Raw genomic sequence first — 14,531 nt, 5'->3', positions numbered from 1 at the left:
AGTCATAACTTATAAATATGAAACGTACATTGTTTTTGCAAATAGAAACTTCAATTAACTGTACTACGTACATAAAGTAGGCATATTGTGCGTCAACATAAAATTATATTAGAAAAAAATTAGACGATCCTAATTTATTTTTCAATTCATATATTTCAACAGCCCAATACTTCATAAATATATTTGCATCAATTATTAACTTTGTGATATGATTTAAGATACCCAAAAATTTCAACTATATTTTAAAAACTTAATTTGATTTAAAAGACTTATATTGCCACTTATATGGTTCGTATCAAATATATCAATTTTCCATTATTTTTTTTGTACCAATCAATTTTGTCTACTTTAAATGTCCTTTTCGACACATCCAAAGGGTTAACAAGAATAATTTATTGATAGAAATTAGTGATATTTTGTTGAAAAATACATATGTAATTTACCCTCAATTTTGAGAAAAATCATTCTAGTTGGCTTTGTTAACAAGCCACAAAGTTGGTGAATTTTTTGAGTTCTACTTCTTTAAAAAAAAAAAAATAATATAAAGCCAAAACAGAACAACAAAAACAGTAGTACTTTTTTAAGTGTATTTTAATTTCTGAGGGCTTGTACTGGACTGCATGAAAGGAGTAAAATATTTGGACTTGGAGTACAATGACTCTTTCCCAGCTTTGTGGTAATATCCCCACACATTTCCAGCATTAGTTAATGTTAATTAATAATAATTATAAAAAACTAAGACCAAATGAATCCAAGATAAAAACCATGTTGCAGTATCAAAAAAATATGTAAAACTAGGCTAATGATTGTATATAAGAAAAAGGCTTCAAATATTATACAGAATGCAAGATAAACGAGAATTTTTATATGTATAAAATATTATGTAATTACTTTTATAAATATATGGGATAATGCAAAAAATGTATTTTATGGCCAAATGTATAAAACACTTGACTAAATAATAAAGGAAAAGTATGATAGTTTACATTTTTTCCCCAGAAAGATGATAGAGTAATAAATCGATAACATCTTTTGATCATTCAAGTAACTTATTGGTCCTGGATGAAGTAACATCCAGACATTTAAAAAAATACAATATCATAGTTAATAAACTTTTTACTGTGATTAATAATATATTTTATGTTTAAAATCTAGACATGTATTAGTAAATTAAGAAAATATCTTCTATTCTGTTTTGTTTTCTAGGGTTTGTAATTTGTATGAGAAATTTAACTACATAATATGTCCGTTGTAAGATTTGTCTAAAGATGTGTCGGAATCCCGCTCAATGACAATTATCCGGTAAAAGATAAACTCTAGTGCGTCGGAGTTTAAACACTACACAGATATCTTGCATGATAAATATTTGAATCAAATTCCCTTGGATTTTAATACAATCAATCCGAGATAAGGTAATACATAGGCCCGTAAATCGTAAGCATTGTGGGCATGTAAAAAAAACCGAAAATTAACATGGTAAGTTTTCTGTTATAAAAAAACCCGAAAAAGAATCATTTTATTAGAAAATTTTTAAATAACTTTAGAAAAATTGTTTATTCAACAAAATTTACAATTTTCTGATTTAAGCAATTATGTATAAAAATCTACAAACCCCATTTTTAAAACTATACATCTCAAACTTCAGATAAGAGTCCAATGTTATATGCCACATATTTTTCATACAAAACACCATTATACATAAATGTAAAGAATATTACATATATTAAATTAACAGACGCCCTTGGCGTTAAAAGCAGAACAAAGTATTCTTGATTCAATACATTATGTCAAGGGAGTAAAATGTGATAAATTAGGTGAACTACTCCAGTAGTGTTTGAATCTCATACAGCCAGACATAAGTCCACAAATGGTATATAATATTTAATGCTATCTGCTAATTAATTTAATTTATCGGAGAAATTTACCAAGAAAAATTATATTAAGTTGCCAAAAGACTTATTAATTTTTCACTTTTGCATTAGATTTCAAGACAAACAAAAAAACACAAAAAACATACAGACAGATGGACATTTTCAACCAGATCGAATAACCATTTCCTCAAAGACATAAAACAATAAAAATAAACCATAAAATCCAAACTAACCACCGAAATTTCCACAACTTTCATCATAATAAATACACAATATTTGTTGTTAAATAAAAGACTTAATTACACACTATCATTCATCTATATTTTCCAACGAAATTAACAATTATCTATGCTCGAACTACCTCAAGGACCTTAATTTACCTATTTTTAATATTACTTCCTGATTAGTTTTATTAATCATTATAATTAAACCGAAGCAAAAATATTTTCTACATACCTATGAGATTTATGAGATCTCTCTTTGAGCTTCATATGTTCCTGCCATTTTTTAATAGAGAGTACAACATCCTCTAATAATTTGGCGTCGTTTTCTTCATCCTGAGCCTCTATGTCTTCTGATTCTTTATAAGGTGAAGTTTGACTGTAAACTGCCACAATTAGAAATGTTACTAATAAAAGGATCCCTGGAAAAAGAAAGAAAATACATTTGAAATGGATTGAAGGATTAAAATATTAAATATGAATATATTGTACATGTGAATTGATCCGGTTTGTTGTGAATATTCATGTATTAAGGTTATTATTCTATGATTGCAAATAATTTCAAGGATTCTATGGTCGTTTTTAATGGGTATATTAAGTCTATAATATATCTCATCTGTATGTGAATTGTAAATTATATGAAGGTAAATAGATGAGACTAGGGGCAGTTGTAACACGGAACTCGTGTCACAGTCGGTTTTTTCCAGCACCAAAAAAGCTACAAGAGAAAATTCATCTAATTTATAATACAATTCTGTCATTTCTAATTTATAAAGAAACATTTTACTCCAGGACTCAAACTAAAACCCAATTTGGGAAACAACGACCACGTGATCAACCTTTTCCCAAATTTATTTTTATTTATACTTTCTTTTCTGCTAGGGGCACAGGTGGTATCATGAATTATTATATAGCTAATTACGCAACCTTCATGAATTCACAAGGTGAATTCTGCAAAGGAAGAAGTAATTGCATACGTCACGAGAAAAAATAATATGACGTCATATATGGTAATTAAAAAGTTCCATCTCCTGTAGCAATGGTTTATTTGTAGCTTACTAAATTTGGGCAAAATTGATGACGTGGTCATCAATTCCATTTAAAAAAAATAATGGAAAGAAACTAATGAATGAATGCCTGAACGGCAAATTTTGGGAAAAGAATCAATAAAAAATATTTCCGGTAAATCTCATTTTTGATTATTGCGTAACATTGAAGATTCACTTCAATAATGTTTACTACAGTGCAAATGATGTGTTAAGCGGATGGAAAAAATATGATAACCAATGAAGCACCTATATTTTGCTAAGTAATAAATTATAAATTCCCCTTATTTTGTTGACAACGTTGATTAATTATATATTTTTTACTAGCTGTAAGTTTAAAATTTATGTTTTCTTTTTAAAATATACAATTTTACTGTATTTAGTAATTGACTCGTATCTCATCCCAAAATCTCCAAGGACCCTCGACTAAATAAAATATTTTTTTGAGATCTCATTGAAGGAACATTTCCTGGGGAATGAGAACCTTCATATAATAGAGGTACTATACAATCATACATTTATCAAATATCAAAAGATTGAAGGCGTAAAAAAAGTCATTGAAGATTTGGACGAGGATAGAGCAATTATAATTTATTACATATAATTGTACGCAAGTTTTGTTATTTTAAAAAGAAAAGACATTGATGATTATTTGAAAATTCATTCAAAATATGTCGCTTTTTATGATACCAAAGATGACGTAACTTTATAGTTTCCCTCATGACGTATGCAATTTTTTCCTCCCTTTGCAGAATTTATCTCATCAGTTTAAGTGAAAGGATGAGTTCATTGTGATTGCGTAGTTATTTATTGACTAATGTTTAACACCCCTAGCGGACAAAACAAAAAGTATTGCATGGACCACTACTTTAAACAAATATTGATGGTCTTCCTTTCCCCACTTTGTTTATATCCTTGGGCATATAAAATATCCTTAACATAATCTCTATATGTAAATACACAGCAGAGCACTATAACTCCGAAGAGTCCTGGTTACGAACAACTGGCCTAGGAACTGAAATACATTCCTATCTCCTCCAAAGACAAAGAAGAAAAACAATTCTCTGGCCTTACACTACAAACATCCACCTTAATCCGTCACAATTATAATAATTTAACTACATGCAATATCAGTTCGTTCAAATCTAACTTCTCCAAACAACTTTGCATGATTGAGTGATTGACTTGAAGGCTATAACTAAAAATCCTTTAAGTAGATTTAAAATGAATGTATGCACGTATTAGTGTTAATACTCGGTCCAATACTGACTTTTTTTCCAACTTGGTCTTAAATGATTTTTCTAGAATGGATTGGCTCGATATTTTGGCCCAGACAACCCTCACAGTCCTTAGACCGAAACTTAATGGGTTTCAAATTCTGGACCGATATTTTTTGGTCTCAATATATAAAAATTATAAAAAAGAAACCCATTATTTTCATGGTTTTTTTTTTCCTTTAATATTTATCTCCTTGGAAATCAAACAATGCTTTCATGACGGTCGGGCTCGACGATTTACATTATTATATCCACATTTTCGACAATTGGTCTTCCATGGCGTGGTGTATCTTTCACATCAAAATTACCAGAACTGAATTCGCAAAACCAAAATTACGTGTGATGGGATGTTACAGTATCAAGACCATAAACGCTACTCACATTTTCATCCGCATGGCTTGCATTTTTTCCTTTATCCAAGGAAAATGAAAATATATGGTGCATTTTCTGCTCGCCGATTCCCAAATTTGGCGCCCGCTCAAACAATACCGAGTCAAACAATCACAAAATTGTCAATGAAGTTTTTTTAGTACGAAGTCTGAGATTTTTAACATCATCTAGCGTTAACCAAACGCATGTATACAACGTGAGATACACATTACTAAAGCCATTTATTGGAAAAATAATAGATTTCTTTTTACTATACATATTATATTATAATCCGAAAGTTTGCAATCCAAAGACTGCAAATGAATTTTGACTGGCCCCCATCTTATCATGGACAAGCATCTATATATAGGAATACTAATCCAAAAGGACAGTTTCTAACATTAAACGGTACTATGAAACTCGATATAGCCATTATAAAAGTTTTGCTCCTGTTATCGAAAAATATTTCACTTGATATAGAAAAAATATCACAAAATAAGCGTCAAACAAGTTTCTCATAAAATAATAAGTATTTTTTCTACTTTCCTATTTTTTTCTGATAAAATATAGATTTTCATATTAAGTTGTGTTTGTATTTCATTTCTTTATTTTAATACCTGTTGTAATAAATAAGGGTATTGTTTAAATAAAATTATATTGAACCCTTGTTTTCTCTCAACACCCAGAAATTCAATTATATATTCAATAACATGCTCTTGAGCAATCGCTGTTCGGCCCTTACCCTCCAAACTCTCTTTTTCTCCCATTCTGATTTATTACAAATGTGTTTTCATATGTTATACTCTTCATTTCATATGCCATTATTGTGGCGATGTTCAAGATTTTAACGGCCCAGACCTAAATTCTACAAAGGACCGAATTATTTCAATTCACTAAAAAGCATAAATATCTCAGACCGGTCTAGGCTTTTCAGACTTAACCTCAACCCTAGTATGTATGTGATTCTAACATGAACAAAAAATAATAGTTATACTAATAATGATAAGCCAGACTTTGAATGTCAAACTTTTTATTATTACTATTAATCCAAATGATGTTATTCTTTTAAAATATGTTGTAGTAGTTTTCATCATTTATTAGATACATATACACACAAAAATAACCATAGGAAACAAACAGCAAGGATGACTACAAAAATACTCCAACATACACATCCATAGAAACAGTGTTTTGAAGGCCCATATGCTTGGATATTGAAGTATACACAGTATATGTACATACACAGACATAATGAACAATTTATGTAAGTGGTTAGACATTTTGTTTTAATTATATTATTATAAATTAAAAGTAATACAATGTTGCAGGAAAGATTCTTTCTTTTTCTTCTTTTCAAAAATACGGAAGTAAGCAGATTTTTCAATGTCATATCTCAAAAACAAAGGTGTTACCCCCTCTCTCTCCTTCCTCAATGATGCCATAGTGTACAAATATGTACAAACATGAAATCCATAGACCTATGTACGTACACATAGCTCATAATTTTTTGTTGGAGGTGGTGGCATTTTTAAACAATGGCATATTCTTTTTAAATACAAAATGTGACACTTTTTAATTACATTTTTAAAGTTCATCAAAAAATGTTTTTACTAAATGACTTTTTGTACTTTTTCACTACAGTTCAATCCGTATAAAAGAAATTGCTTTTTTTTAGATAAAAGTTGACTCTATCCGGATTTTTCTGGTATCCAAAGTACTCGTATTTATATAAAAAAACAGAAATCTTTGGATACATATGTCAATAAGTAATTTTGAAATCCTACATTTTGAGACAACCAATGTTTGATTTAATCATGTTTTTGCCGATCATTCAGGACTTTTAACTTACGTTTCAGCACAGGCGTTTTTAGGGGAGACTCAAGATATATGTCTGCCTTGATTGAAAATCAATCTAAAATGTATTTAAAAAGAAAGATATATTATAAAATGTTTGCAACATCTTGCGATTTGTACCTATAAAGAATGAAAAATCCTCATGAAAATTCTGCATTCTCATGGATTCCTATGAAGTTGATATATATATAAAAAAAAGAGGAGAGAGAGTAGAATTTATTCGGATTTTTTACTTCGTGTTTCTTGTATGCAAAGTATTTTATGTAACAATTAGAGAGAACGTTAACTCTATGCGTATATTTATTATATTTGTATTTCCCTGTATATATAAAAATTGACAACATTTATTTCACTTTTTGAAATTTATAATACCGATATATTTTTTATTTTATGCCAAAATAAATTTAAGATTTTCTTAGATATTCATTTTTTTTACTACAACCATGGTTGTTTTTCTTTAGGAAAATGTTTTGCTAAATTTTTGGGATAAGTTTTATTCATTGATAAATGCCAATGATATATACTTTGTCAGATAAGTAAAATTGCCAACATTACCTTGACTATTTGATATTTATCATGCCAGTGTATTTCGAATTTTGACTATAAAAAAATTTGGGGTGATAAAAATAATTAAATTTTGGTCAGGAATGGTAGATGTAGCTTTTCTCTCCTACTGACTCCTCCGCAATCATGGGTCTGTATATAGCCTAACCCATTTCCACATAAACAATACTTATATACAAAGTGGTCTGAAAAGCTTCCAACTTAACAAAGGGCATTTTTTCTGATCTTTCACTATAATCTCTTAGTAACTCAATACAGTTCCTCCAGTGATGCTCCTATCTCTCTAACCCTTCCCAATAGTGCTGGGCATTTTTCTCTGCAAAATAATTGTTCACGAGACACTTTTTGTTTTTGGCTCAATTACTCTGAGTTGGATTGACTTAGACTCGTCAAATTTTAACACAACAAGCCTGTATCTGTAATTGTTTTATTCTATTTAAAGGCTACACTTTCAAAAATAAATATTTAATGATAGCTCGATACTCAATTTTATCCATTTTCACAAAAACACAACACTCTCATCAACTCATTCAAACTACTATTAAATAACAACTGTACCTCCAAAATGGCTGAAACTTTGTAGAGTAACGGACAACAGATACAAGATAAATGTAACTGGCATTTATTAACGAGTGCAGTCATGTTCCTTGAGGTCGGAAACTTTTCAGACTACCCTTTATGTAGCTAAATTTTACGGAAGTTGTAATAAAGGCATTAAAATTGTACATACATACGTGAACCCTCTTTAAAATATATATTTTTATTACACATATTGTTTTTGCGGTTTTGAAATAATTTATGTAATTTTCTGCACAATAGATGATGAAGTCAAGGTTTGATTCTTATATTCTCTTTTTTTAATCAATGCTTTGTTTCTTTCTTTCTTCTTTTCCTATTTGATATATGAATGCTAATATGTATAACCTTATGAATTTTTTCGCAAATGGTTACTAACACAAAGTAAATGATAATCGCTTTTTTCCCTTCTCTTCAAGGAAGCTCTTGAACATGAAGAGTACTCCTTGGAACAAACACATAAGTATATATATTTATATAAAGGTCAAAAACAGGTATATGTAATGATCATATACATATATAAATACATGTTTTTATCAACTGCAAGTAAAGGCCTTGGAAAAACCTTGCGCTTCTTAAGAAATTATTTTAAGTCCTGTCTTCTATACCTTTAACAACTTAGAATCAAAAAAGGCATTTTTTATATGTTGGATACTGCATATATTCATACATATGTATTTACATAATTATTGCCTATTTATCATGTTTACACAAGCATTAGACATAGAAAAGGAAGGTGTAAACAAGCAAGCAAAAAAAAAAAAAAAAAATCTGCAAAATGCTGACTCTGTTGAGAAATCATGGTCTTTATTGAACGTGCTTGAATTATTGTACATTTGTAATTTAAATGATTAATCAGTCAATTTTCCTCATTTGAATTATCGTCCGCGATCCTACCAAAAATAACTAATTAATAAAAAAAAATAGCCTTAATATTTCCACTAAATAACTAGGAATGGGTTTTTTGGAGAGTGCGAGGAAACGACGGGAGCGAGAATTATAGTATTACAAAAAGAAGAACCTTGTTAACCTTATCTGCCTATTAAATGACTTTGGGAGAGAAAATGAATTAATAAAATAGAGAAGAGAACCTTCTAAATGTATCATACCTTTAATGCAAGGAAATTATTGTAATTATATATCAATGTATATTTTATCATGGATTTTTGAATTAAAATACACCAAAGATAGGCGGAAATTATTCTTTCCGAAGGAGGTATTTACAGTACGATGCCCTATTTAATAAGGAACAAAAAATAATAAAGAGCACACGTACTAAAAGTTTTTAGTTTTGCATTCACTAAACTGTGTTTTTTCTCTACAAAAATCCTATCCCTTTGCAAAACATAATTGTACCAAAGCAGATCCTGTAACTATATTTTGGTAAATAAAATTTTTGATCCTTACTTATCATAATTATACAATAGTGATTCAGCTTTCTTTACGGCCCTATATACGATTTTTCAAGTTTTTTTTAATAGAATACATGACAGTTAAAGTGTTTTGCCACATCTAATATCCGTACACACGTATCCGTGTATAGACAAATTATATCGAAAAATGCCACGTTAGTAATTTTGTGCTTCCAAAATTTTATTTATTACGGTGTTTTCACTCCTACAAACAATGTACATTTTATATCCCAGAACCTCTTTATTTTTACAAGATGAATGGTTGAGGTTTGAGGATTATAATATGCAAAGTTTTAAGATTTATATTTCATGAACGGGCATGATATATGTGATACCTCATCTTTAAAAGTTAATATTAAGTAAGGGTGAAAAACTATTGTAAGTAAATGAACTTGAAAATTTTGACTTTTCAATCTTTAATTAATTATATATTTGAGGGAATATAATTTGATTTTGTATTATATTAAAATGAATCAAATCTTGTTTTTTTTTCAGGAAAATAAAATATCGGTAATAGTTGGTATCTTTTTCAGATTCTTTATTAATCTAAAACTGTTTAAAATTAACAGAGGTTATCGGCTCATCGATTTGTTGGTTAAATATGGAATATATATTAGGTATACGTCAATATATTAGATTTCCTTCCATTATGTTCAGCATTGAGTTACTAGGATTGGCACGAGAATTCACTGATTTAAATTGTTACTAAATGAGTATTGAATATACATTATACAGTAAATCTCAAATAGACAGCTTCAAAATATTAAAAAAATCATATCTTTTGATTACTAGTCTAGAGACTTGGAACTAGACCGACTTTTTTTTTCGAGTTACTCTAAAGGAATTCTTTACACCCAGTTTTAGACCAATATTCAGGCTGCGATTTTAGAACGCAGACCGAAAATTTATCGTTTTTCAAATGCTAAACAAATTTTTTCATTCTCAAGATACAGACTAATTTTTTCTCATCTCAGTCTATGGACCGATTTTTTCTCCTATACTAATTTATGAGTTGACACAAATATATTTTATACAACACTTTTAACGTTTTATGATGATTTTATTCTGCAGATGCTCACAATTATAAAAAATAACCAACATCATATATAGAATCACTTTTGACCTCATTTTAAATTAGACTGATCCTGACCAAATTTATATTTGAGACCGGTCCAGACTAAATTTTTTTGTAAGACTGAATGATGTAGTTCCGTACACTAAAAACCAAAACAGTATCCGACCGGTCCAAGATTGTCAGACGGAAACCTAATACTAATGATTACGTCATATACATAAACAAATTTTTCACACAAATATAACATGATAAGATGGAGTAAATATGTACAAAGTACATAATTTCGTATACTGCTTGTTGCCACTTTGTATAGAATAATAGCATAGAGTGCGAAATAAATGCCAGAACGCACATCAAAACACATTTAAAATACACACATATAGAGTCAATTAATTTGTCCAACTTGGAGATACTCCAATATTTACAAAATTTATTTTTCGACACATAAAAAGTATCTGTATTGTCATTAGAACATGAAATATAAAAAAGAATAATGTCTCCTAAAAAAGGAAATAATTAAAAAAAAAATGTTAAACTAAAACAAGAACTAAAAAATTTGGCAAGGTAAAGAAATTACATGCATTTTTGTATCACTTTAATAACATTGCTTTGAGTTGTACATAATATACAGATATGTTGTCTTTAAGTTAAGATTTATTATATTTGTTTACTTTCTAGAACATCTTATTATATTATATAACACCAACCATTTTTAAATAACTGTGAACCCTTGGATTAAAGAATATGCCACATAATACTAACCGATTAGTGATTATCATAATAATATCAAAAGTTACACCATTAATACTAAATCGACCATCTAAAGCAGTCAACCAGTGTGCCACAAAGGCGGTGGTACTAGATTATTTTTTGTCATGAAAGCTTACGAACATGGAAACCTATGGATTTTGGACCCTTTTTCTGTTGATCCTGCTTCCAAAGACATAGCTCTCTCTATAATATTGGAAAAATAACTGATAGAACAATCTAAAGGCAGCAGCCTGAAGCTTCAGTTCACACAAGTATACATTGCTTAGTTCCGGATACTAGTTACCAGCCATTATCACTCTCTGTCAAAACAGGCGATCAAATTTATGCTACCTTTCACCACAACCTATTTATGCGAGTCAGGGTTTTCCGTTGTGACTGTCACGAAATCAAAGGCAAAAAACAAACTTGATAATTGATAGTGGCACGACTCATATATACAGCCCAATTTGTTGTATAAACGTGTTAGGGTTTTTACTCATATATTTAAGAAGGCGTGTCTGGGAAATGCTTTGACAATCACAAGTGTGCCTAAGGAATAATCAATCATTACATAATACAGATACTAAATACGCTCTGACTTTCTCACTTAAAACCATAAATCTCTTTTTTCATTGGAACTTGTACAATCTCTTTAATATACATTACAAGTTAGAACTACTAAAAAAAGTCCCCATTTGTACTCGTTTATAAAAAACAACCTCATTTCTTTTGTACAAAATAAACCATGACAATTAATTTTGATATTATTTAGCCAAATATGAAAACTTGGATTTTTATGATGTTTGAAGCTAACCTTACTACTCAAGTAGCTATCGGTAATGTAGGAGTTGCATAATTTTTAGTAGTGTCTGATTTTTGTCTAAATAATAAAGATGCACCAAAATTGAACACAAACGCCATCCCATAGAAAAATCTCTACTAAAGACATCATCATAGATCCAAGCCAATTACGTCATCAATCTCGGCCATCACGGACCCAATGTTTATAAGAATAATAAAAAGTTTAAATAAGCCTTAATTAAGAACAGTCACTAACTTTTCTCATGCATGAAAGATATTTAAGGCTTTACAAAGCAAATTAAATTGGTAAACTGAGAGAATATTAGTGAAATTGATGTCTTGTAGCATGTAAGATTTTACTATGAGCAGGGCCTATGACAAAGATCAACGGTTTTTTTGTTTTTTTTATTTGAAAAAAGCTTTATTTTTTTTTAAACGACCTTATTTTTATGAAACAAATTATTTTGAGGACTTTTAATTTATAAAAAAACATTTTTTCCTAAATGCCCAGACAAAGTCATTTTTTTTATATTATTATTTAATAAAATTTGTTATAGAAATGCACCTATATTTTATTATCAAGCACAAGGCAGGGGTAAATTCCCCAAATGTCCTTTCAAACCGATCCTTCCAATTGATAACATTTTAAAATTACAGACTTTTTAAAGTTAAGTTCTTATCACGTTTACAATAACTGAATAAGAACACTGTTTCTTTAAATGATGAAAATCAACACCCTGAAGGCTGAAGGGTTGATTTCGTTTATTTTACTTTGAAATATTAATGTATATATATATATAAATATGAAAGTTAATGAGTGAAACTTAATGACAAACCTCTTTTGATCAGGTGAAACTATTTTTTTTTTAAATATAATCATTTAAGTGTAATATTTAAAAACATTAGAAATGAAGTTTCACATTCATTGTTTTCGCTTTGTTGAGGGAAATTTCATCTTCTTTTTTTTAGGAATGTTGAGATATTTATCTGTGGCATCTAGTCCAATATATTTTTATAATATTAATTAATTATATGTAAAGTTAATTTTTTTTATTTTTAAAAGAGAATGAAATAGTAGCCAAACTTCGACTTTTAAGAGAAAGTGTTTCTTTATACATTTTGAATAAAAGTGTATGAATATAAAAAAACAGAGTTGCCAAAAAGGGTTACGATTTACAATTAGTAGTTATTTTGTAAAGTATTACAAACAGGGATGTCTGCAAGGGGTGGGCTGGAGGGCTGTAGCCCTTCAGTCCACCTCTTAAAAAAGAAAATTATGTTTTTTACTAAAAATTTTAAGTTTTTGTGATCAGCTGTGAGTTTTGTATTTTCTTTACCAAAAACTTAATTTCTTTAACTTTTTGTGAACAGCTGTGGATTTTAGAATTTTTTTCTAAAAAAGTTAATATTTCGTAATTGGGTTTAGATTTTTGATTTTTTTTTTCAAAAATTTAATATTTTGTGATAAGCTTTAGATTTTGGAATTTTTTTTCCAAAAAAATGGAATATTTAAAATTTAATTATTCAAGTTTTTTTCCAAAAATTTAATTTTTTTTTTTTTTTTCAAAAAAATCTAAAAACCAAAAGTTTTAAAATACCATTAAAAGAAGTTGCATGAAATAGCTGACACCAAAATATATAAGAATGTAGTTCTTTTTACATTTTTGGATATTTGCAAGTTAATTTTTGAAAAAAAAAACACATTGACGATTCTGAGGCTTTTTTTTAGTGTTGCTCAAGCAAAATACAAATGATTTTTTTCGTCATTATGTGATATGAAACATAGAACCACTACTACATTCCTCGTCAACTAAATGAACTGCAAACGGTAAAAATTGCTTTAAAAAAACTAACGTCACTAAAGATATAGTGGAGTTATAATATAACTTTGAAACGTACCGTTTGAAAGTTAGTACTAATAGGAAATTAAGTTGGTATGTCAACAATGTTGCCATATGTGTTTTCAGACCCGAGACCTGTTGAGTGCAATGTTGTAAATATAATGGATGTATACATTGTGTGCAATTTACAACTTGTACATTTATTGTAAAGGTTGCAATTTCTTAATTGAATAATCCTTTATTTAATTATAGCATCCTCGTTTTTAGGTAATTACTCAAACTACATTTATGCTTCATTTTGATCTATAAAACATAACTTATTTATAACGTATTTAACTCAAGCAATATAACCGTGAGCATATTTTGAATTTTATAAAGTACTATAAGATAAAATTAATTATCAATTAGTAATTAAACTGATTAAAATGAAAGAAAATACACTTTTAATATATGTGTTGAATATTTAATGACATTTCAATAATTGCATTTGTATTCATCACAAATATATATTTTGTTACAAATTGGAACATTGGCCCAACAACACAGAAGTTAGCTGGAATGATTTTTTCAAAATTGTGTATCAACTAGATTTGTATTTTCCAATTTACATAAACACATTATTCTTATTAACCCTTTAGATGTGTTGCAAATTGCTCTTGCAGTATCCTAAATTGACTCTCACGACAAAGGAATGCGAAGTTGATATATTTTATGGCTGAAAGGGGCAATATCTGGGGTAATATAAGTCTCTTAAATAAAATAAAGGTTCTAAACTATAACTAAAATTATAGGGTATCTTAAATCATCCCACAAATTTGAAGTCGAATCCTAACATTGACTCAAATACGTGTATAAAAACTTTTTGTGTCTATAT

General features: G+C 28.8%; 1 protein-coding gene across 1 annotated transcript in view; it reads right to left on the bottom strand.

Annotated features, from left to right (window-relative positions):
- The window catches only part of LOC121114367 (pancreatic triacylglycerol lipase), an 82,970-nt gene that overhangs the window by 49,865 nt on the left and 18,574 nt on the right, over positions 1 to 14,531 (bottom strand). Inside the window, exon 2 of the mRNA XM_040708316.2 lies at positions 2,328 to 2,514. Coding sequence (XP_040564250.1) covers positions 2,328 to 2,514 — 187 coding nt within the window. The remainder of the gene's footprint in view (positions 1 to 2,327; positions 2,515 to 14,531) is intronic.

The sequence above is a fragment of the Lepeophtheirus salmonis genome, chromosome 3 (genome assembly GCF_016086655.4).
Source record: "Lepeophtheirus salmonis chromosome 3, UVic_Lsal_1.4, whole genome shotgun sequence".
Taxonomy (NCBI): Eukaryota; Metazoa; Arthropoda; class Copepoda; order Siphonostomatoida; family Caligidae; genus Lepeophtheirus; species Lepeophtheirus salmonis.
Note: the sequence above shows the minus strand (reverse complement) of the source record. Positions and strands in the feature narration are given on the sequence as shown.